This window comes from Mus musculus, chromosome 3 (genome assembly GCF_000001635.26).
Source record: "Mus musculus strain C57BL/6J chromosome 3, GRCm38.p6 C57BL/6J".
NCBI lineage: Eukaryota > Metazoa > Chordata > Mammalia > Rodentia > Muridae > Mus > Mus musculus.
Window position 1 is genome coordinate 90231383 of NC_000069.6, and position 22341 is coordinate 90253723.

General features: G+C 47.8%; 3 protein-coding genes across 11 annotated transcripts; 2 read left to right on the forward strand and 1 right to left on the reverse strand.

Annotated features, from left to right (window-relative positions):
* The first annotated feature begins 214 nt into the window (after window positions 1-214).
* On the forward strand, window positions 215-4458 carry Jtb (jumping translocation breakpoint). The gene is made up of 5 exons (NM_206924.2): window positions 215-658; window positions 813-850; window positions 1047-1129; window positions 2541-2620; window positions 4001-4458. Exons 1-5 carry the CDS (start codon window positions 576-578, stop codon window positions 4155-4157), a joined length of 441 nt encoding a protein of 146 aa, NP_996807.1. The 5' UTR covers window positions 215-575; the 3' UTR covers window positions 4158-4458.
* A 1657-nt stretch (window positions 4459-6115) lies between these two features.
* Window positions 6116-13200, reverse strand: Creb3l4 (cAMP responsive element binding protein 3-like 4). 8 transcript variants are annotated; one of them, NM_030080.3, is made up of 10 exons: window positions 11926-12130; window positions 11340-11454; window positions 10829-11063; window positions 10550-10671; window positions 7502-7597; window positions 7263-7369; window positions 7101-7169; window positions 6930-7014; window positions 6668-6764; window positions 6116-6539 (listed from the first exon to the last, which is right to left on the reverse strand). In NM_030080.3, the coding sequence occupies exons 2-10, from the start codon at window positions 11448-11450 to the stop codon at window positions 6349-6351; spliced, it is 1113 nt and encodes a 370-aa protein (NP_084356.1). In that variant the 5' UTR covers window positions 11451-11454; window positions 11926-12130; the 3' UTR covers window positions 6116-6348. The 8 variants fall into 8 exon arrangements, with proteins under 8 accessions (NP_084356.1, NP_001294863.1, NP_001294864.1 ...); NM_001307934.1 differs by lacking the exon at window positions 11926-12130 and adding an exon at window positions 11636-11761; XM_017319808.2 differs by lacking the exon at window positions 11926-12130 and adding an exon at window positions 13051-13200 and having other exon boundaries at window positions 6164-6539.
* A 3607-nt stretch (window positions 13201-16807) lies between these two features.
* On the forward strand, window positions 16808-22231 carry Slc39a1 (solute carrier family 39 (zinc transporter), member 1). 2 transcript variants are annotated; one of them, XM_006501560.4, is made up of 4 exons: window positions 16808-16877; window positions 17550-17781; window positions 17944-18074; window positions 20304-22231. In XM_006501560.4, the coding sequence occupies exons 2-4, from the start codon at window positions 17595-17597 to the stop codon at window positions 20958-20960; spliced, it is 975 nt and encodes a 324-aa protein (XP_006501623.1). In that variant the 5' UTR covers window positions 16808-16877; window positions 17550-17594; the 3' UTR covers window positions 20961-22231. The 2 variants fall into 2 exon arrangements, with proteins under 2 accessions (XP_006501623.1, NP_038929.2); NM_013901.2 differs by having other exon boundaries at window positions 16810-16877; window positions 17564-17781; window positions 20304-22230.
* Window positions 22232-22341: the final 110 nt, after the last annotated feature.

Here is a 22341-nt window from a genome sequence, read left to right on the forward strand (position 1 = left end):
CCCAAGTACAGACAGAGCGGCATTTGGCCCCTTTTTATTCCTCCCGGCTCTCCTGGTTCTAAACAGACAAGCAGCTGTGTTATCAGGGAGAAGCGAACCCAGAACAAATGAGATCGCCTCTACCACCGGTCCCGCCGGCTCTGCAAACACTACAAGGACCACACTGCCGCGCGGCGCCCAGCTGAAGAGTCGCGTGATCCTGCGCAAACGCAGTGAGATGCAGTTGCCACCGAGTCCGGAACGACAACAGCAGCAAACAGACGAGAGCACCCGGGAAGAGTCGGCGTCGCCAGTGCCGGGACCAGGAGCCTCCGCGAGCAAGATGGCCGCTCCCGAGACCGAGGCCGAGGGGCACGGGCACTAGGTCCGGACCCGCGTACCCCTTTCCCGGACGCCTGCGTCCCCACAAAGACCTCGTGCTTCTAGCAAGACACCCGCATGGATTATTCTCGCTGTGGTCACGAGGCCGTTCCTATAGCGCTCTAGTTGGCCCAGACTGAGAACTCTGGCATCTGGCTGCTCGGAGCTGGAACCTCAGGGAGGTCTGCTGCAACAGGTGCGACCCTGACCGCTCCATGCTCGCGGGCGCGGGGAGGCGTGGCCTCCCCCGGGCCGGCCACCTCTGTTGGCTGCTGTGCGCTTTCACCTTAAAACTCTGGTAAGTGGGTACTGGGGAGAGGAAAGGAGATCGCAGGCGAACCCCATAGTCTACGCCCCAGAAACCAGGACACCTCATCCACAGACGTCCAAAGTGGGTATGCGCTGTCTTCTGCGAGCTCACTGTTGTTCTTACCCCCTTCCCCTTCCTGCAGCGAGGCAGAGGCTCCGGTGCGCGAGGAGAAGCTATCAGGTGGGTGATTGCCCGAGAACCCTGTACCTCTATGGCTTGTTTCTAATGTCTTTTTAGTATACCCAGAACACAGAAAAATAAGGTGCCACATGGAATGAGGGCAAGCACTGTGTTGGGAAGCTAGATGGGCAGAGCCTTTGAGAGAAATGTTTTTTGAATGGTCTTCGGCTGGCCGTTTTTCTCTCTCTCCTTTTAGTGAGCACTTCAACTTCGCCATGTTGGTTGGCAGAAGAGTTTGTGGTGACTGAAGAGTGTACTCCGTGTTCTAACTTCCAGATTGTGAGTATTTGGGTTGTTTGTTTGTTGTTTTGGTAAGCATTCCATTAATGGCTGGGCAGTGGTGGTGCACACCTTTATTCCCAGCACTTGGGAGGCAGAGGCAGGAGGATTTCTGAGTTCGAGGCCATCCTAGTCTACAGAGTGAGTTCCAGGACAGCCAGGGAGGGCTACATAGAGAAACCCTTTCTCGAAAAACCAAACCAAACCAAACCAAACCAAACCAAAAGCATGCCATTAATGTGTCTTTCTTCCTTTCTTCCCAGACTCTTAGGTTATGCTCAAATCATTTTTTTTTTTTTGGTCTGTTTCATTTTATGTATATAGGTATTTTGCCTGCTTGCATATGTATTTGGGGTGGGAGAGATGCCCTAAAAATCCAGAAGAGGTCATCAGATCTCCTAGAATCAGAGTTAGAAAAGATTGAGTTCCAATGTGGGTGCTGGGAATGGAACCCTGTTCTCTCTAAGAGCAACCAGCAACCAGTGTTCTTCACCACCGAGCCATATCTCCAGCCCTCATTTTATTTATTTATTTTATTTTGAGACAGTGTCTCACTATGTAGCACTGTCTGGTCTGGAACAACTCACCATGTAGGCCAGGCTGGTTTTGAACATTGTATTCGTTTTCTGTGGGTCATGTGCCACAGAAGTCAGAGGACAACTTTCTCTCTTCCCACCACATAGATGCAATTTGCTAATCTTCACTACAGATATCTTTACCCACAGAGGCATCTCAGCAGCCCTCAAACTTGAACTTAATTTCCCTCTGAAAATAGGCCTTTTCCACACTGATGGCAGTGTCCTGCTCTGTTCATAAATTTTTTTAATTTATTTTTTTAATTAGGTATTTTCTTCATTTACATTTCAAATGCTATCCCAAAAGTCCCCCAGACCCTCTCCACCTCCCCCCCACCCCCCTACCCACCCACTCCCACTTCTTGGCCCTGGCGTTCCCCTGTACTGGGGCATATAAAGTTTGCAAGACCAAGGGGCCTCTCTTCCCAATGATGGCCGACTAGGCCATCTTCTGATACATATGCAGCTAGAGACACGAGCCCCGGGGGGACTGGTTAGTTCATATTGTTGTTCTACCTATAGGGTTGCAGACCCCTGTAGCTCCTTGGGTACTTTCTCTAGCTCCTCCATTGGGGGCCCTGTGTTCCATCCAGTAGCTGACTGTGAACATCCACTTCTGTGTTTGCCAGGCCCCGGCATAGCCTCACCATAATTTTTAATACATAATAAATTCTGGAATTTCTCTTTATGTCGTAATTGTTCCTCCTTCCACCAACCACCTCCACCATCTATTAGCTCTGTGCTGTCCTCCGCCAGCTCTGGCTCTTTCTGGCCCGCAGGCCTTCTGTTTCTTGTTTACTTCTTCCTAATGTGCTTTTGGATATTTCTTTTGGTAGAAAACAACACCTGAGTGTGGTTCTACAGGGTATGTGGAAAAAATCACATGCAGCTCATCTAAGAGGAATGAATTCAAAAGGTAAGAGTTGTTTCTCTACCCTGTGGTAACCTCTTCTGATCCTATTAGGAAGCTATCTCCCAGTCTTGGTGTAGTTTGGCAGAGGAGGAGAGGGGAGCCAGATTACCCCTAGTTCCTAACCCCGGTCTTCAGCACTATGTTATTGGTTATATTCTCTGATCAAATAATTTGGTCAGGACATGGGGAATGTAGCCCATTAGTAAAGTGCTAGGGTGGGTTATTCCTTGACTCCCAGCTCTCAGGAGGCAGAAGCAGGCTGAGATCAACACCAGCCTGGTCTATGTAGGGGAGGAGTTTAGTGGGTCAAGGCTATATCATAAGTACCTATTCTCAAGTAAGCAGGCAGCAAAGCCAGGTGTGATAACACACATCTTTGATCTCAGCACTCTCAGAAGGCAGAGGCAGACATATTTCTTTCTTTTTTTTTTTTTTTTAAGATTTATTTATTATTATATGTAAGTCATCTCGTTACGGATGGTTGTAAGCCACCATGTGGTTGCTGGGATTTGAACTCTGGACCTTTGGAAGAGCAGTCGGGTGCTCTTACCCACTGAGCCATCTCACCAGCCCCGGCAGACATATTTCTAAGAGAGCCTGATTAGATGCTTCAGTGATTGAAGGCACTTAGCACTATTGCAGAGAACCCTGTTTCAGTTCTCAGCACCTACAAAGTTGGTCTGACTCCAGTTCCCAGGTATCTGCCAGCACCCTCTTTTGGCCTCCTTGGGCATTAAGCACACATATGGATGCTAGAAGTATAGAACTCATTTCAGCAAGTTGTCTTCTAATTGGTTGTTTGTGTGTGTGTGTGTGTGTGTTTGTGTGTGTGTGTTTTCAGACAGGGACAATGGCAACCTCTTCCTTGGCATGAGTATGCACACACAAAATATAAAAAACAAATATAACTTCTTTTTAAAAAAGGAAGAAGAGCTGGGCGTGGTAGTACACCTTATAATCCTAGCATTTGGGAAGTGGAGGCAGGGGAGTTGGGAGTTCAAGGGCAGCTTGAACTACCTGAGACTTTTTTGTTTGTTTTGTTTTTGAGATAGGGTTTCTTTGTATGGATCTGGCTCTCCTAGAACTTGCTGTGTAGTCCAGGCTGGCTTTGAACTCAGATCTCTCTACCTTTGCCTCCCCAGTGCTGGGATTAAAGGCATGGACCACCACCACCACCAGCACCCGGTGAAACTTTATCAGAAAAAAAAAAAAGCAATCAAACTGGTTAATGCTGCTCTGTTTATCTCATCGGAGGCTACAGATTAACTACAGACTAACTAGTTTCTCTTATTTTCAGATAGTGTTTTGGGTGGGCTGCCATGAAGAATGGTAATTAAGAGAAACTGACTTTCCCTGGGAGTGACTGTCCTTTTCTGCCCTCAGCTGCCGTTCGGCTCTACTGGAACAACACTTATTCTGGAAATTTGAAGGCGTTGTGGTGGCTGTAGCTTTAGTCTTCGCCTGCCTTGTCATCGTTCGTCAGCGACAACTGGACAGAAAGGCTCTTGAAAAAGTCAGGAAGCAAATTGAGTCCATATAGCTGAATTTCTACTGTATTATGGTGGCTCTTTACGGACTGTATCTCAGATGGAGAAAGTTCAGCGGCTAATTTGCACTCGTAAACCTGTGGTAGTAGCATTTTCAATGACTTCCTCTTCTAGACCATTAATGAGCACAATAAAAAGTAAAATAGAGCTGGACATGACACAGACTTGGAATCCCAGCACTTGAGAGAATGAGGCAGGAGGATCCTTGGTAACTTTGTAGGCCGACTAGGCTGAACTACATAGTAAGCCTGTCTTTAAAGAGAAAACGGAAATAATAAAGGAGTAAAGAGTTTCCTTTAGTGTAATCATTTGGCTTGGGGAAGACTGGGGGAGGTGGGAGATGCCTTAAATCCTAGCACTTGGGCAGCAGAGAGAGGCAGATCTCTGTGAGTTCAAGACCAGCTTGGACGACATATGGAGCTCCAGGCCAGCAAGGAATACTTAGTAAGACCCTGTCTCAAAAAATTAATTAAAAGCCGGGCGGTGGTAGCACACATCTTTAATCCCAGCACTCGGGAGGCAGAGGCAGGCGGATTTCTGAGTTGGAGGCTACCCTGATCTACAAAGTGAGTTCCAGGACAGCCAGGGCTATACAGAGAAACCCTGTCTCGAAAAAAAAAAAACAACAAAAAAGAAAAAATATTAATTAAATTAAAAAGGGTTGGTGAGTTGGCTCAGTGCTAAAGATCACTTGCTGGGGGCTGGAGAGATGACTACGCTGACTGCTCTTCCAGAGGTCCTGAGTTCAGTTCTCAGCAACCACATGGTGGCTCACAACCATCTGTAATAGGGTCTGATGCTCTCTTCTGGTGTGTCTGAAGACAGTTATAGTGTACTCATATGCATAAAACAAATCTTTAAAAAAAAAGAAAAAAAAGCACTTGCTGCTCTTACCCAGGATAAGGGTTTGGTTCCCAGCTCCCAAGCCCTGTGGCTCACAGTCACTTATAATCCTAGCTTCAGGAGCTGTGATACCCTGTGGCTTCTATGGGCTTGCAGTAAGTGACACAGATAAACTCATGCAGAAACAGACATACATACAAGGAAAAACGAGTACTTCCCTTCTTGGATATAGTCTTTCCATGTATCTAAGCCATTTGTCTGTACGGTGTGTGTGTGTCTGGTACACATGGAGTCCAGAAGAGGATACCAAATCCTGAGCTGCTGCATGGTGTAGGAGCTTGAATATGAGTCCTCTGAAAGAGGAATAAATGTTCTTAACCACTTCTTCAGCCACCAAATGAATAAACCTTTTTAAAAAATAGTACTTTAATATGGGGAAAGAAGACCTGGGTACAGTGAGAGAAGAGAAACGATTTCGAGAGTTAACTATTACCTCTCCCTTTTATTGCTTTAAAATTGTTTTAGATTTATTTATCTTTTGTGTGTGCAAATGGTTTACCTGCATGCACATGGACCATTTGCATGTCTGGCTGGTGCCGTAAGAACAGGACATTGGGTCTTTGGGAACTGAAGTTATAGATGGCTAAGAGTCACCCAGAAAGTGCTATGAACCAGATCCAGGTCTTCTGTGTAACAACAAATGTTCTTAGCTACTGAGCCAGTCTGCCATCTTTTATATAAAGTTTCTGGGCTGGCAGAGGGCTCAGGTACTAAAGATGCTTTGGTGCAGTGGCTAGAGAGATGGCTGCAGTTAAGACAACGTGCTACTTTCTCAGAGGACTGTACTTGGCTCACGGCTACGGCTACCAGCTCCAGGGGAATCCATTGCCCATATGTTATGGATTCACATAGAAACACATACACATAAATAAAAATGTTAAAAAAAAATTCTGTTGCATAGGCCTGATGACCTAAGTTTGATTCTTAGAATACGTGGTGAGAAGAAAGAACCCAAAAGTTGCCCTTGGACCTTCACATGTATATTATACTATATATATATTACACACCCTACTTATACACAATAATAAACACAATTTCCAAGCTGGATGTGGTACTATATACTTGTAGGCAAGTCAAGAGTTTGAGACCAGCTTAGTTTACATAGTGAAAAACTTGGGATAGAATTTGAGCTAGGAAGTTTATTTCCAAGTTAAAACTTGTTTCCCTTTGACCTTACCACAAAGAAGAAATGAAATCACAAATGTATGACAAGCATTTGAGGTGCCCTGCCACATGATAAAAGGTGATAGGGAAGCCTGTGTGGTGTCTTGTGTGATTGGCTTACATCTCATCTGTATGCACCATTCCCCTGATCTGTCCAGGGGGTCTCGCCTTCACTCGCATCTTCAGATGTGTCTTTGTTGAACCATTTGTAGTTGGGGCTTCAGGTAGCTCCTCCAGTTTGGACTTTAGCACTGGACTCTCCAGGTTTTCTGTTACGTTCTCGTGAGTCAAGATATTTCTGGAAATCACTGAGGAGAGAGGGTGATGGTAGACCATTTGCTTGGGTAGGAGACTGGCCCAGAACTCCTACTTGTTGACTGTTTTGGAGAATTGTTTCGTGGCTCATCCTTGGGGCTGCTGTACCCTTGCCTCTTACCTCCATGAAGCTGATAATCCTCGGGCCTAGCTTCTGATTGACCCTGAAAGGGGCTGAAACTGGGCAGGATGATGAGAGCCAGTGAAAAAAGAAGAATCTGAAAAGGAACAGGAAGGTACTTGGGCTTTGGGGACAACAGAGGATGAAGGCATAGGGAATAGAGGGTCATAGAGGTGTCACAGTTTGGAGAACAGGGCTGGGCAGGTGTTAGGTGGAAGTGTGGAGGGTGGCAGATGGGAAGTAAGGAACATGCTGATGGTACCAGAACACAGGTGCTGGTCTGGGCAGCTCTGCTGGAGGTCTGAGCAGTGAGCTTCTGTAACTGGCGGACCTGTTCCATCAAGAAGCTAGGAGAAGGAGGGAGAGTCAGCCTGAGAACGGCTTCCCTGTGACTGGCTCCTGCCCTCTCCTTCATCCAGACACTATCACTCACATGTTCTGCCTCTCCAGCTCCTGGACCTTTCTCTGTAGTTTCTGATTCTGTTCCGAACAGGCCGCCACTCTAGGGAGTGTGGAGAAGCAGAGCAGGCTTGGCAGATGGCCCCTTAACATGCTTTGGTGAGAGAAAGGGGGCCCAGACACCACCCAAGCATACCTGCTCTCCAGCCCATCTAAGTATTCTTTCTTCCGCCGCCGGCTGTCCTGAGCCGACTGCTTGTTGCGGATTTTCCTCCTGATCTTCTTGAGTATTCTCTCCTCTGCCTGGAGGTTCAGGGTGTTCAGTGCTAGACCCTTAGCCTCCCACAACTCCCCAGATGTTCCCTGGGATCCAGGCTCTCTACAGGTTGAGTGGAGCCTCTGTGATGGGGACACCCTTTTGGGGACCATTGTTACCTTGGTGAGGGGCAGGTGAGAGGGCAGAGTAATCCCTTCTTGTGCCAGCAGTTGCTTTTCTTCATCTGTCAGGAACAGATGATGTTGGCAGGACGGCTGGGAGGAGTGGCAGAAGAAGAGTGGGGTCAAGGTCACCTGCTTCCAAAGCTCAAACTGCCCTTCTGCCCCAACCTGCTTTCAGAAGAGGGCTTTCTGTCTGCACCGAGTGATAAGGTAAGGTCAGAGCAGAAAGGTCATTCAGGAAGGTTCCGTGGCAAGCCAAAGGGCCTCCCTGAAGCTGAGGAGGTAGAGTGAAGGTTTTTGTCCACACAGAATCTTGGCATTACATTACAGGCAAGCTAGAGAAGGCCTCTTCTGGTATCTTGGGACAATCAGAAGAGAACTTTGAATTCACTATGGTGAGCTTGGTTGGGTTTCCTTATATCAGGTAAACAATTTAGCCATTAACTTCTGTTCAGTAAACCATGTGGTAGCCTGACAAGGGCAGGTGCGTGCAGTTTATCATTCCTGGGCTCTAAGCTCCACCTGTTAGGTCGAGCCACTCACCCTCAGACAAGGACTTTCCTTCCATCCTTCCATTTATTTTTATTTTATGTGCATTGGCATTTTGCCTGCATATATGTCTGTGTGATGGTGTCAGATCCCCTGGAACTGGAGTTACAGGCAGGTGTGAGCTGCCATGTGGGAGCTGGAAATGGAGCCAGGATCCTCATGCTCGCAACCACTGAGCCACCATCTCTCCAGCCCCAAGAAAAGGAGTCAGCCAGGCTGACTTCTCAAGCAGAGTGTGTGGGAAGCGTAGATGGTTTCTGGTTAAACGGAGCCATCAGCTGAAGAACTTGCCTTCTCACTGACAATCCAGTTATTCATTTCATGTGTGTGTGTTTTTGTATATCTGTGTGGGCATTTGTGGAGACTAAAAGGTAACTTTCAGAAATGAGATTTCTTCTACCATGTGGGTTCTAGGGATCAAAATGAACTTGAAAGGCTTTGCAGCTAGTGCCTTTAACCACTAAACCATCTGGCTGGTCCTAATATTCCTCTTTGAAAGATTTACAATGTTTGCAACTTTTTGTTGTTGTTTTGGTATAGTTTTTCAAGACAGAGTTCCTCTGTGTAGTCCCAGATGTCCTAGAACTCACTCTGTAGAGCAGACTGCCCTCAAACTCAGAAATCCGCCTGCCTCTGCCTCCTGAGTACTAGGATTAAAGGATTGTACCACCATGCCCAGCTTTTTTTTTTTTAATTTTATGTGTATGAGTGTTTACTTGTATGCCTGATGCCCACGGAGGCCAGAAGATGTTGGATCCTTGGGACTGAAGTTACAGATGATTGTGAACTGGACTTGAACCTGGGTCTCCTGGCAAAGCAGTCAGTGGTCTTAACCACTGAGCCATCTCTCCAGCCCTGGGTTGGTTGGTTTGAGATAAGCTGTCTCTGTGTAGAGTAGGCTGGCCCTGACTTTGTGGTGCTCTTCCTGCCTCGACGTCCCCAGTGCAGAGGTTTCCAGTGTGTGCCACCACACTTAGCTTACACTTCACTTTGTAATTTAAGAGTAACTTAGGCCGGGCAGTGGTGGCACACACCTGTAATCCCAGCACTCGGGAGGCAGAGGCTGGCGGATTTCTGAGTTCGAGGCCAGCCTGGTCTACAGAGTGATTTCCAGGACAGCCAGGGCTACACAGAGAAACCCTGTCTTGAAAGACAAACAAACAAACAAACAAAAAAAAGTAACTTAGTTTGGGGTTTGGGGCTGGCAAGATGGCTCGGCAGATAAAACATTTGCCACACAAGACTTACATACAGTCTGAGTTCAATCTCTGGAATCCATTTAAAGGTGGAAGGAGAGGGCCAAGTCCAAAGTGGTCCTGACTGCCACATAAGCCATGGCATATGTGTGCTGTCCTCCTCCCTCTCATATAAGATACAATAATAAATGTGTGTGTGTTGGCAGGGGGAGGGGGGGAGATCATGGTGCATGTGACCAGAGGCCAAAGAGATTCCACAGGTACCCTGCTGTATCAGTCTCCACCTTGTTCCTTTGTGACTGAGCTTCTTGCTGGCCCCAGAGCTAGCCTGGCAACCAGCAAGCCCCTATGGTCCCGTTTCAATCCCTCATAGCATGGGGTTAAGGGACTGTATGGTCGCTTATGTGCTTGCTGGGGATCTGACCTCCCAGCTCCGGTCCTCGTGCTTACATGCAAGGCCTCTCGCCTCGTGACCCAGCTCTCTGCCTCTGACTTTTGCTTTCTGATGGCTTTTGGCTCTTGGCTAAATCACTTCCTTTCCTAAAGGAAAAAATTTCCCCTCCAAGTGTTTTGATAGCATGTTTCTTCCAATCTCTCTAACCAAGATCTCATGAGAATGAAGCATAGAGGGCTTCATCTAGAAATAAAACAAGCACAGACCCTGTGCTGATATACACACCCCTACTGTGGCTTCTGGTCCCAGCTTCAAGCATGGTTTTAGAGGTTGGCTAGGACTCTGCTCCCTGCCTTTGGACACAAGGTACACAGGGTAGAGAGAGGACTATGGCCTGAGACTGGCCTCTCTTGGTCTGCACAGCAGGAATGTCTAGCCTATCTTGGAAAGGGACATGATAGGGTACTCCACTACAGCACTGGCCACAGGGCAGTTCTTCTAGTGCAAGCACCTGCTGCTGCTTCGCTATCGCTATCACCCTGTCCTCATTAGCCAGGTGGATTCCCAGGGGTCCTGTCCCAGTTCCCTTTCCTGAGCAAGGCAGAGAAAGTAGCTCTGACTGAATGTTAATGCACACTGGGTCTTGAGCTCTGACAGCAGGCTCCCTCATCGCACCTGCTAAGACTTAAATGATTCCTTACCACCCTGATCCCCTATAGTTCTCCAGCCCCTACACTTTCCGGCTCTTAGAATTGCTTGTTTCTCCTTGGCCTTCAAAACCACTGCTACCAAAAGTGGGGCAAACCAGTTCCTCATTAGTGTCTCCTCCCTTTTCCCCCATGCCCCCACTCATATGAGGGCATGTATACTGGGGGAACATCAGTTCTGGTTGGCGTCGAGACTTACCATGGCTGCAGGAGGTGCTGGGGCTCTGGTGCTGACCCTAGGCAGGATATGTCTATGCGAATCGGAGGGCAGTCCACTGACTGTGCATGCATCAGGGACCATAAGTGCAGGGGTCCACTGATCTGAAAAAAGATACAGAGACTGGGACAAAGGAGTCAGAAGGCTGTGGTAAGGGCGGGGACTGGGCAGTGGCACAGTTTGGGAACCTTCTCCCCTTAATCTCACCACCAGGGCTGGGCCTGAAAGGGGCGTTGCCCTATTTCCAAAAAGTACACTGACCTATCTGAATAGAGATGAGTCCGAAGGTTGGCCCAGCTTCCCGCTGAGTTCCCTGTAGGGTCCCTGAATCATAGACAACCTCATAGAGGGCAGGGGAACTGGAAGCCTGTTGGGCAGGGGAGCCAGGATCTTCAGAGACCCCACTGTCCCTACCAGGAGATGTTTCTGAGCAGTGTATCATATTGGGATCGATAAAGAGGTTCAGGAAATCGTCAGGTTCACTCTTCTGAAGGCCCTATAGGAGGAGAGGGTACGCATGTCTGCAAAGAAGTACCTTGACAGTCTTACCTGACAGTAGTCTTAGATCCTTAATGCTTCAATGCTATCCCTTCTTGGACATAGGAAGAGTAACAATACGCGTCTATTTCGTGGGCTCTATTATGAGAACTCTTTCTTTGTGACGACTTAAGGCTTCTAGTCAGAGTTCTCTCAACCTAACTCCCACTTCCATTGAACAGCCTGGGCTACAGCCCCTACTCATCTCCCAGCTTTGCAGCCCCTGTTCTTGTACCCTGGTCACCGGGACCTTTGACGCGGGACCGTTGAATCCCAGCTCCAGGAAGGATCCCGTCGAGAAGATATCTTCTGGGGGTTCCAGCAACTCAGGGCACCCGAGCTCCATGTTTCTGCATGGGAGGGAAAGTTATAAGGAAGGTGGTGGCTGCCCTCGCCTCTGAAGCTACGGGCTCCTCGGCATTTTCTCCGTTAGTTACTCTTTTCCTCTGCTCTCATGAGGCAGCCCCTCGGAGGAGAACACACTTCAGGCCTTATCTTTGGGTTCAGAAAAATAGCCCCACTGGGTATTACCTGTTTTATTCTCTTTAGTTGTTGTTCGGAGAACTTTGCTCTGCCAAACCAGCCTAGCCCGCTGAAGCCCCAAACACTACACCTTTTCTTTCCACCAGGATCTGTATCCTGGTCCTGCCCAATCAGGCCCCGCCCACTACGCTGTCCGTGGAGTTTGGGGTAGGAAAGGGTGGGGGAAGGGAGAGGGTTGGGTTGCACCTGGCCAGGAACCACTGTCGGGACCTGCATCTGGGAGTAATATTAAGACACTGTCCATGTGCAAACAGAAATAAAACTATAGGTACCCACACCCTTTCTGTCAGTTTTCTCAGTGCTAGTAGATCTTGCTGCGGGCTTGATGTCTCGTCAGCAAAGAGTTGAGATAGTAGTGACTGGTACACAGGATTCCCAGGTGTCTGTTTCGAAGCCACAATCTTTACAAGTGGGAGACCCATCTCAGGGTAGAGAAAGAAACCAAGATTTTGAAGGCATCCTCCATCCCAGCTCCGGCCCCCTGCGCCACAAGGCATTCTTCCACTGGTGAATCCTAATTGGGCATTGAAGACTTAGGACCGGGTTTCTAGCCAATGGCTGACTATCTCGAGGCTCACGCCCTCGCGGTTAGCAACAATAGACCAGCAGAAAAGAATCCCAGAAGTAATTTGGCAGGGCTCCGGGTTCCAGCCAGAGGCCCCTACTTATATTGTAGGAAAGTTGAGCTAAAGCTTCCGTGCTGAGGGTAGGAACCGCACAGAGGTTGTTTGGGTTTGAGTTTGTTTACCTCGTGGTTCTGAGGCCCCAAGTTATTACTTAGGCAGACCTGTAGCCTGTGGACCAGGATTCCACTTTCTGGCAGCTACCTGTGCAATCGGCCTATGTGGATCCAGGAACCGGGTTACACATTGCTGCACTTTGGGGACCCTGCTAACCCATGCGGGGGGACACAGGACAGGGAAACTGCCATACATTAGCCAAACATTTACTTTTGGTTTGAAATCTTATTGTTTCCTTAAACTATTAGTTTTATGTATAGTTTTGTGTTTTGAAACAGGAGTGAGGAGGTCTCATTTCTCAGGGTGGCCTCCTGAGTAGCTGATACTGTATCAGTGTAGCTTGAAACCTGTTTCAGAGGTTGTGTGGGAGTGCATGCCAGTAATTTTCATGCCCAAGAGGCTTACCAGAAGTGTCTCTGCTGCCAAGGCCAGCCTGGGCTACATAAGATCCTGTTTCAATTAATCCCAGCATTCAAGAGGCAGAGGCAGACTGCTCTGGCCTCAAGGTCTACAAAGTGAGTTCCAGGACAGCCAAGGGTACACAGAGAAACCCTGTCTTGAAAAAAAAAACCAAAAACCAAAACAACAAAACCACAAACAAAAAAACCCAAAAGTACCAATTATCTATTCAGTGATGTGTCCAATAAGTTCTATTTTTCTTACCTCACACTTACAGCTGCCTTCTTGTCAGAAAGTATCAGATGGTGGAACAATATTAAAGGAGAGTTGGAGGAGAGCTGATGAAAATGAGGCTTTAATTTTGAGCTGTTTGCTTGTTCATTTTTTTTTAAAGCAGGATTTCATTGTTTATTCTGGCTTGTTCATTAGTTTTGTTTTTTTGAGGCAAGGTATCACTGTGTGTTCCTAACTTGTTTGTCTGTTGTTGTTTGGGTTGGTTGAGGCAGGGTCTCACTGGAGTTGTGAGATCATTATAATTTCCTTTTCCTTCCTCCTTTCTCTTTTCTTTTAGTGTAAGGGCAGACACTCACAGGCAGTAGAGGGGAGATGGCTCACGTGCCACTCACTGATCACCATGGAGGCCAGAGGACAGCTCTCAGATGTCAATCTTCTCTTTTAACCATGTGGATACTGGGTATTGTGAAGTTAGGTGGCTTAACCACTGAGCTAACCTGGCATCTTTTCTATTTGTTTATTTGGTTCTTTTGAGACGAGATTTTACTCTTGTTACCAAGGCTGGCTTCATTGTGGAAATTCTCCTGCTTCAGCCTCCCAAGAGCTGGAATGAGTGATGACACCTGTTTGAAAAAATTGTTTTCATCAGCATTGTTCTGTCTTGTGATGTACAACAAACAGCTCTACGGCTCAAAGAGCATGGAGTATTTTGTCAGTTTTAATAAAGAATCAGATGCTCATGACAAAAAAATAGTGATTCTAAGATTCAGGGTTTGTTTTGCCTTGAGCTAGTGTCATCAGAGTTATGCACTTCAAGAAAAACAGTGAAGCCGGGCGTGGTGGCGCACGCCTTTAATCCCAGCACTTAGGCAGAGGCTGGCAGATTTCTGAGTTGGAGGCCAGCCTGGTCTACAAAGTGAGTTCCAGGGCAGCCAGGACTATACAGAGAAACCCTGTCTCGAAAAAAACTAAAAAGAAAAAGAAAAAAAAAAAAAAAGAATATTTGACTAAGCCACTGGTACAAACTGGAAGGGAGCTAGTGTGTGCTGACAGCTGAGCAACAACTATTATATATAAGCACTTTCACTTTCTCATATTGCTCTCATAGCAATACAGCTTAGCTTCTTTGTTTGTTTTTGTTTTGTTTTGCTTTGGTTTTTCAAGACAGAGAACGTTACAGGCCAGCCAAGACTATACAGAGAAACCCTGTTTGGGAGTACAGGGGGATAAAGAAAAAAAGTAAGAAAAAAAAAAAAAGGTGGCAGGTGGTGCAGGGAGGGGGGAGGATAAAGAAAAAAAGAAGAAAGAAAAAAAGAAAGAAAGGTGGTTAAATGCACTTCAAGAGGCCGAGGCTTCCAGACAGGCTGCTACATGCAGAGATGATTCAGTGGGAAATAAACCAGGCTTCTGTTCCTGCTAGGACTGGATGGAACTTCTGTCTTCATCTCACTTAACATCCCTCTTTTCCCTAAAGGATCAAGTTTTGCAGAGGAAAAAATAACTTCCTTAGTCAGATGAAGGTCAAGTTCAACAGATCTGTTTAACATGGAGACGAGAGTCAATAATGATGGATGCAGTTTACAGTTCAACGTCACTGAGATGATACTCTTCTGTTGGAGAATCTCCTACTCTCAAGAATTCTGCCCAACATTTTTTCTTTCTTTCTTTCTTTCTTTCTTTCTTTCTTTCTTTCTTTCTTTCTTTCTTTTTCTTTCTTTCTTTCTTTCTTTTTTGGTTTTTCGAGACAGGGTTTCTCTGTGTAGCCCTGGCTGTCCTGGAACTCACTCTGTAGACCAGGCTAGCCTCAAATTCAGAGCCTCTGCCTCCCAAATGCTGGGATTAAAGGCGTGTGCCACCACGCCCAGTTTACAGACTGATTTGATTGCTGAGAATCAAACTTGCATTCTCTGGAAGAACAGCAAACGCTCTCAAATGTTTAGCTGGTCTCTTTCCAGTCCCCTATTCAACTTTTAAAAGATTTGTTTTAAATTATGTGTACTTTTATGTGTGGGTATGTACACAGGCAGGAGGAAGCCATATTTATTTGGTCCCCATGGAACTAAAGTTAGAAGCAGTATGAGCTGCCTGACATGTGTGCTGGTCCTGGGACAAAGTGCTGCAAACAGCACTGTCTGCTCCTAATTGTTGAGCCAGAACTGGCCTCAAATTCATAAAGATCCTTGAACTCAGCAAATGTTAATTTATTTTTATTTGTGTGTGTTTGGTGCTACTGGACACATATTTGGAAGCCAGAGAATAACTTGTGGAAGTTGGATCTCTCTTTCTACCTCCTGGTGTGAGTTCTAAGACAAAAAGAAATAGATAAGCAGTGACCTGGTTACAGCTGCCGCTGAACGCCAGATCTGCCAACAGCAGGGACCAACGCTGAGCCCTAGATACTGCACCATTCCTTGAGGTGACCAGCCAGCAACCTGGTGGCAGGTTGACGACACTGGACACTTCCTCCATGGAAAGGACAATGTTTTGTTCTTATTGGAGAAAACACTGGATTTGCTTTTCCTGATTCTGCCAAAAACCACCATCCGTGGCTCCGGCCAATCCTGCTTCAGCCTCCCAAGTGCTGAGGTTACATGCCCATGTTTAGAAATCAAATAAGCCACAGGAGTCTAGGAAAAATCGTTTTTTGTTTTGTTTTTTAATTTTTTAAATTTATTTTTGGGCCCCCAATGGAAGAGCTAGATAAAGTACCCAAGGAGTTAAAGGGATCTGCAACCCTATAGGTAGAACAACATTATGAACTAACCAGTACCCCGGAGCTCTTGACTCTAGCTGCATATGTATCAAAAGATGGCCTAGTCGGCCATCACTGGAAAGAGAGGCCCATTGGACTTGCAAACTTTATATGCCCCAGTACAGGGGAACGCCAGGGCCAAAAAGTGGGAGTGGGTGGGTAGGGGAGTGGGTGGGAGGGTCTGGGGAACTTTTGGGATAGCATTGGAAATGTAAATGAGGAAAATACCTAATAAAAAGTTAAAAAAATTATTTTAAAAAATTAGGTATTTTCTTCATTTACATTTCCAATGCTATCCCAAAAGTCCCCCAGACCCCCCACCTTGTTTTGTTTTTTTAATCATAAGTTAATTTGTAGAAAGGATGGCTTTTATTTCATGCATCCATTCTTCCTACTTTTTTTTTTATAAAACTTTTTTTTTCCTTAGACAGGGTTTCTCTTTGTAGCTTTGGCTGTCCTCAAACACTGTCACTCTGTAGACTAAGCTGGCCTCAAGATCCACCTGCCTCTGCCTCCAGAGTGTTGGGAGTAAAGGTGTGAGCCACCACAGCCCTCTCATCGTCTTTTCTGTAGAGACTGGCTAGGCAAGCCAGGCAAGGAAATTTGTCCCAAAAAGGGAATGATTACCCTTTGGCCCAGTTAGGCACTAAAAGAGCCTGAGCTGTTAAGTGTCTGGGGCCAAGGCCAGACAGATACCCTGAGAAATGTAGGAAGAAATACTTGGAGTAAGGATAGAGAACCGGCCTTGCTCGCAGAGTTCCTAGCTCCCACTTCTATCAAACTCTTTCTGACTGGCTGGCCCCAGCGGCCTGCTAGTCCATGGCAGCTCAGGGGGCCCACCGCCCTCGGGTCTTCCCGCTAGTCCCCTCCCGGTTCTGGCTTCGTCTCAGCTCGCCGCCAGCCTAGCTTTCTCTAGTTTTCAGACTCTAATTGCTCGCAGCGCACGTCACTCTAGGCTAGGCTCCTCCCACTGAGCTCAGTCATTGGCAGCCTCGTGCGGGTACGCGGAGGCGGCGGGGGGGAGGGGAGAGGGGTGGGGAGGGGGTGGGAATTCCCGACGCGAGGCCGGAACCGAGCGACAGCAATGGAGTGAGACCCTCGGGAGGTGAGTGAGGCCTCGCTGGTCGCAGGGTCAAAGGCAGCTTCTGAGGCCTCCCAGGCTAGGAGCTGGGGTCTCCGTGTTAACATTTCCTCTGCTTCCTGCGACGCTGGCGGCCTCCGACCTGGTCTCCGAGACTTCCAGACGCCGCCCAGTGCGGGCAAAGCTCGTCCCAAGCCCCTCTTTGGCTATATGCCGAGACTACCTGTTATTTCCGGGAAATGGCCCTGGGGAGTGGGTAGTTAAGAGAGTCAGCCAGCCCCGAAGTTCCCCTGTTTCAAATCATCGGTGAAGCCATCCGGGACTTCTCTTCAGCTCCAACCTCCCTTTGCTACATGCACTTAGCAGACTGAGAGAGTGGTCTGCCTTCCTTAGGGAACCCCAGCTCCAGGTGCAGGTCCTACCTGGAGTCTGCACCTCATTTTCTGCGTGCTCCAGGTGAAAGAGTAATGTGAGATCTATATTGGCCTTCGCGTGCCTCAGTTTCCTCCTTGATGGTTCGCTGAACTTGGGGAGAGAAATTCGAAGGAGGAAATGCAATCCTGATGTTGGCGTGGATGAGTCACTTCAGCTGGGAAAGGCCAGAAAGTGGCTGGGCTGAGGGGAAGTGCATTCCGCTGACCAGCCTTCCCTTTTCCGTGACCCCTTCTTTCCTGTGACCATTCCCACCCATGCTAGTTTTCTCTGTATAGGTCCAAGAGTCACCGAGTTATCACAGCCACCATGGGGCCCTGGGGGGAGCCAGAGCTCCTGGTGTGGCGCCCAGAAGCAGTCGCATCGGAGCCCTCGGTGCCAGTAGGGCTGGAAGTGAAGCTGGGGGCCCTGGTGCTGCTGCTGCTGCTGACACTCATCTGCAGCCTGGTACCTGTCTGTGTGCTTCGAAGGTCAGGTGCTAACCATGAAGCTTCAGGTGAGTCTTTTCTGCTTCGGAGGTTGGGCGAGGTGACTGGGGTGGGGGGGGGGGCGGCGGGGGGGGGGAGCAGGAGTGGTCATGGCTTCTGTTGGGGTAGAAGGACTTTGAAGAGATTCATTTGGTTATATATAACCCCTTTTGTACTTCACTCTTGTTTAGCCTCGGGCCAGAAAGCCCTGAGCCTCGTCAGCTGCTTCGCAGGAGGAGTCTTTTTGGCTACATGTCTTCTGGACCTGCTGCCTGACTACCTGGCTGCCATAGATGAGGCCTTGGAGGCCCTGCATGTGACGGTAAGCATTGACTTCAACATGTGACCAAGAGTATATTATAGAACAGCTAATAGAAAACAGAGCTATAACCTGGGCGGTGGTGGCACACCACCTGTGAGTTGGAAGCCAGCAAGTTCCAGGACAACCAGGGCTACACAGAGAAACCCTGACTGGAAAAACCAAAAAAGAAAAAGACAAACATGGTTATATAGATCTCTTCAGGGGTCACCTCAGGGCTGCGGAAGGCCTTGGTATGTGAGTCTGTGAATTATGGATTTCAGCAACAGGATATTCTTACTGTGCATTCTTTCCCTGATACTAAACTCTGTGTGACCTCTCTATATTCCTTGATATAATGTGAGCAGCCTCATCAGGTGTGTGAACTACTCTGGGTTGCAATTCCCAGGAAGTTAACAATGTTCCAAGAATCACATTTCATACACTTATTTGCTTGTCCCTCCTTCATTCTCTGTCTCCTTCCCTCCTCTTTTTCTTTTTTTTTGGTTTTTCGAGACAGGGTTTCTCTGTGTAGCCCTGGCTGTCCTGGAACTCACTTTGTAGACCAGGCTGGCCTCGAACTCAGAAATCCGCCTGCCTCTGCCTCCCGAGTGCTGGGATTAAAGGCGTGAGCCACCACGCCCGGCTTCTCCTTTTCTTTTTTGAGACAGGTTCTCACTGTGTAGGCCTGGCACTTGTTTTGTAGACCTGCCTCAACTTTGCAGTGATCTTCTTGCCTCTGCCTCCCAGATGCTGAATTACAGGGTTGTGCTACCTCACCCCACATTCTCTTTCTTATTTTTCTTTCTAAATTTTATTTATTTATTTATTTTTGGTTTTTTGAGACAGGGTTTCTCTGTGTAGCCCTGGCTGTCCTGGAACTCACTCTGTAGACAAGGCTGGCCTCAAACTCAGAAATCTGCCTGCCTCTGCCTCTCAAGTGCTGGGATTAAAGGCGTGAGCCACCACTGCCCAGCCCTCCTTGTTTTTCTTATTTGCACATATTATACATAGTAATGGGCTTTATTATTACATTTTCATACACACATAAAGTATTCTAACTATATTCACTCCTATTAGATTTCTTGTTTCCCTCCCACTGATCATCCTCTTCTGATCTCTCTTTTGAGTGTGAGTGGGGTGTGTGTGTGTGTGTGTGTGTGTGTGTGTGTGTGTGTGTGTGAGACGAGTGCTTGACTCCATGAGTTTAATTAGGGTCACTTACATGAACACGAGCGAGGGCGCCTTTTTTCCAGTAGGGTCTATCTACGTAATGTAGACTGCGCTAAGCTCTTGGTTCTCCCTCTTCAATTTCCTGGGTTACAGGTATTCACCAGCGAGCTGGAGACAGATCACTGCAGATCTGGCAGCATAGGAAGCAATTCCCCGGGGCCAGATGTTCTCAAGAAAGTGGGATGTGGGGTTCAAGGCAAGGAAGTCTGATACAGAGTTGGAAGCAGTGCAGTCCCAGCACTTGCAAGGCTGGGGCAGAATGATCACAAGGAGTTGGAGGCCAGCTTGAACTATGAAGTGTTTTTCTTGGCTAGTCTGGGCTTCACAGCGAGACTGTCTCAACCCCTGCCTGCCTCCCAAACAGCAACATTCCAAAGAACTCAGCTTAGGAAAACCTGAGACGGTTGTTCAGCGAAGTCATCTTTTTTCCCTTGTGACTGAGGAAGTAGTAATGGGTCGTGACCCCTGTATACCTGTGACTGAGCGACCTTTGTCTTCATATGACTGTGAATGTCCCTGTGACATGTAGCTTTGTATGTGAACATTTGTGGCAGGCCCAGATGTGCCCCTTTGTATGCTTACATGTAACAACACTGTGTGCATATACATCCATGATTCAGCTTCGGGAAGTCTTGACCCTTAGGAAGGACTGACTGGGTAATGTGTGGAGACATTCTTGGTGGTCACAGCTTAGTGTTGGTGATACTGTGTTTGTGACTCACATCTGATGGGTAGAAGCCAGAGATGCTGCTTACTTACAGTATGCATGACAGTGATGGCAGAGATATTTACCCCAAAATATTATTAGTGCCAAAGTTGGTCTGCATGTAATACTTTGGATACCATTAGCTGTTCCATTAAGTGTTGTTCTGTGGTTGTGCCGCCAACGGACTTCATCATGGTGTGACCACAGGGGGCTTGTCTGTGTGGGACGTCAGATGTGTATAACAGAGCCTCTACCAGGCTTTGCATCTGATTTCTTCTGATTTCCTGAACTCTTGTTGCCACCTCTGTTCACAGCTTCAGTTCCCCTTGCAAGAGTTCATCTTGGCCATGGGTTTCTTCCTGGTCCTGGTGATGGAGCAGATCACGCTGGCTTACAAGGAACAGACCAGTCCACCCCACCCGGAAGAGACAAGGGCTCTACTGGGCACAGTGAATGGTGGGCCTCAGCACTGGCACGATGGACCAGGGATCCCCCAGGCCGGCGGAACTCCAGCAGCTCCCTCAGCCCTGCGTGCTTGTGTCCTGGTCTTCTCCTTAGCCTTGCACTCAGTATTTGAGGGCCTGGCTGTAGGGTTGCAGCGAGACAGGGCTCGGGCAATGGAGCTGTGCCTAGCTCTGCTGCTTCACAAAGGCATTCTGGCAGTCAGCCTGTCCCTGCGGCTGCTACAGAGCCACCTACGTGTGCAGGTGGTGGCTGGCTGCGGGATCCTCTTCTCATGTATGACACCTCTGGGCATCGGGTTGGGTGCAGCTCTGGCAGAGTCAGCTGGGCCTCTGCACCAGCTGGCCCAATCTGTTCTAGAGGGCATGGCAGCTGGCACCTTCCTCTATATCACCTTCCTGGAAATTCTACCCCAGGAACTGGCCACTTCTGAGCAGAGGATCCTCAAGGTCATTCTGCTCCTAGCAGGCTTTGCCCTGCTCACTGGCCTTCTCTTTGTCCAAATCTAAGGTGCTTCAAGAGAAAGGGCAGGGGAGGTTGGCTATCAGGTGCCCCTGTCCTCCCTCCCTACCCTTCTCAATTGGTGGGAAATAGAAAGAAGTGGAGAAGGGAAGTAGTGAGGACCAAAGAGTTCTCTTAGATATAGGGATGGGACATTTGGACTATGAATAATGAGATGGAAGTGGGCAGAGAAGAGGCTAGCCCCAGACCCAAAGAATAAGAGATAGCGAAGTTACTACAGACGTGGTCAGGGACATTAGAAGGAGGCAGACTGCTACAGTCAGAGGCCAGGCAGTACATCTCAGAGACAAGCTGACAGAAGAACTGAGAGTTAGGCATCCAGCCTCTTTGCGATAAAGATACAGAGGCTGTAAGTCAAAGCCAGTATCCTGTTGGTTCTAGCCCATCTCACCACTCTGATGGCTGAAATGGTTCCTCCTCCTTTCTTCCCTCCTACTCTTATATTTCTCTCTTGTCTTCCACTAAGGGACTAGTGCCAAATGGTCTCTCTGCCAGTTTTCGTAATTTATCTGGCCTCTCCTGTCCTCACCTTTTTGGGTTGCTCTGTGTAGCCTTGGCTGTCCTGGAACTCACTCTTGTAAACCAGGCTGGGCTTGAGTTTACAGAGCTCCACCTGTCTCTGCCTCTGCCTCCTTAATGCTGGGACTAAAGGGGTGCCATGCCACCACTGCCTAGCTCACTAGTCTGTTGTTAAAGTGCCAAATACCCACCCACCCACCCTTTAGGTTTGTTTGCTTTTTTTTTTTTTTTTTTTTTTTTTTTTTTTTGACAGGGTTTCTCTGTATAACCCTGGTTGTCCTGGCCTCAAACTCAGAGCTCAGTCTGCCTCTGCCTCCTGAGCACTGGGATTAAAGGTGTGTAGCACATGTATTGCTCACCTGCCCCCTTTTTGAAAGCACAGTGCTGAGGTGCTGGGGCCTGCCTAGCACCTCAGTGGAGACCTATTTGCTCTTTTATTTAGGCCCCATAGTTTGGGGTGGGGAAGAAATATTTGCTGAACTGGTCTGGAGTGAGAGAAAAGTAGGTACTGACACCAGACACTACAGAAAGTGGACATGGTGGTCCATACCTAGAAAAAAACCAATAACCTGCCAAAACTTTATATCTGAGGAGTCCGGGGTGGAGGGAGACAGACTCCCTCCCCCAGGATTATTTTTGGGGAGGGAGGGCTGTGCATAGGTCTGTACTCTGTAGAATCTATTTTACTAACTGACCTGTTTTGGGATATGTTACCCAAATAAAAGATGTTTCTATACACTTCTATGGTATCTGATTCTGTGTGTGTGTGTGTGTGTGTGTGTGTGTGTGTGTGTGAGAGAGAGAGAGAGAGAAGAGATGGTCTGTGTGTGTGTGTGTGTGTGAGAGAGA

Bases quoted from the DNA above. Each gene is read 5' to 3' on its own strand.
- Slc39a1 (XM_006501560.4), top strand. From the start codon at position 17,595: ATGGGGCCCTGGGGGGAGCCAGAGCTCCTGGTGTGGCGCCCAGAAGCA. The intron at 17,782-17,943 runs GTGAGTCTTTTC...ACTCTTGTTTAG, and splicing joins TGCTAACCATGAAGCTTCAG to CCTCGGGCCAGAAAGCCCTG. The intron at 18,075-20,303 runs GTAAGCATTGAC...CTCTGTTCACAG, and splicing joins TGGAGGCCCTGCATGTGACG to CTTCAGTTCCCCTTGCAAGA.
- Jtb (NM_206924.2), top strand. From the start codon at position 576: ATGCTCGCGGGCGCGGGGAGGCGTGGCCTCCCCCGGGCCGGCCACCTC. The intron at 659-812 runs GTAAGTGGGTAC...CCCTTCCTGCAG, and splicing joins GCTTTCACCTTAAAACTCTG to CGAGGCAGAGGCTCCGGTGC. The intron at 851-1,046 runs GTGGGTGATTGC...CTCTCCTTTTAG, and splicing joins GCGCGAGGAGAAGCTATCAG to TGAGCACTTCAACTTCGCCA.
- Creb3l4 (XM_006502310.4), bottom strand. From the start codon at position 12,069: ATGGGTCTCCCACTTGTAAAGATTGTGGCTTCGAAACAGACACCTGGG. The intron at 7,170-7,262 runs GTATGCTTGGGT...CACACTCCCTAG, and splicing joins TTAGATGGGCTGGAGAGCAG to AGTGGCGGCCTGTTCGGAAC. The intron at 7,015-7,100 runs GTGAGTGATAGT...TCCTTCTCCTAG, and splicing joins GAGCTGGAGAGGCAGAACAT to CTTCTTGATGGAACAGGTCC.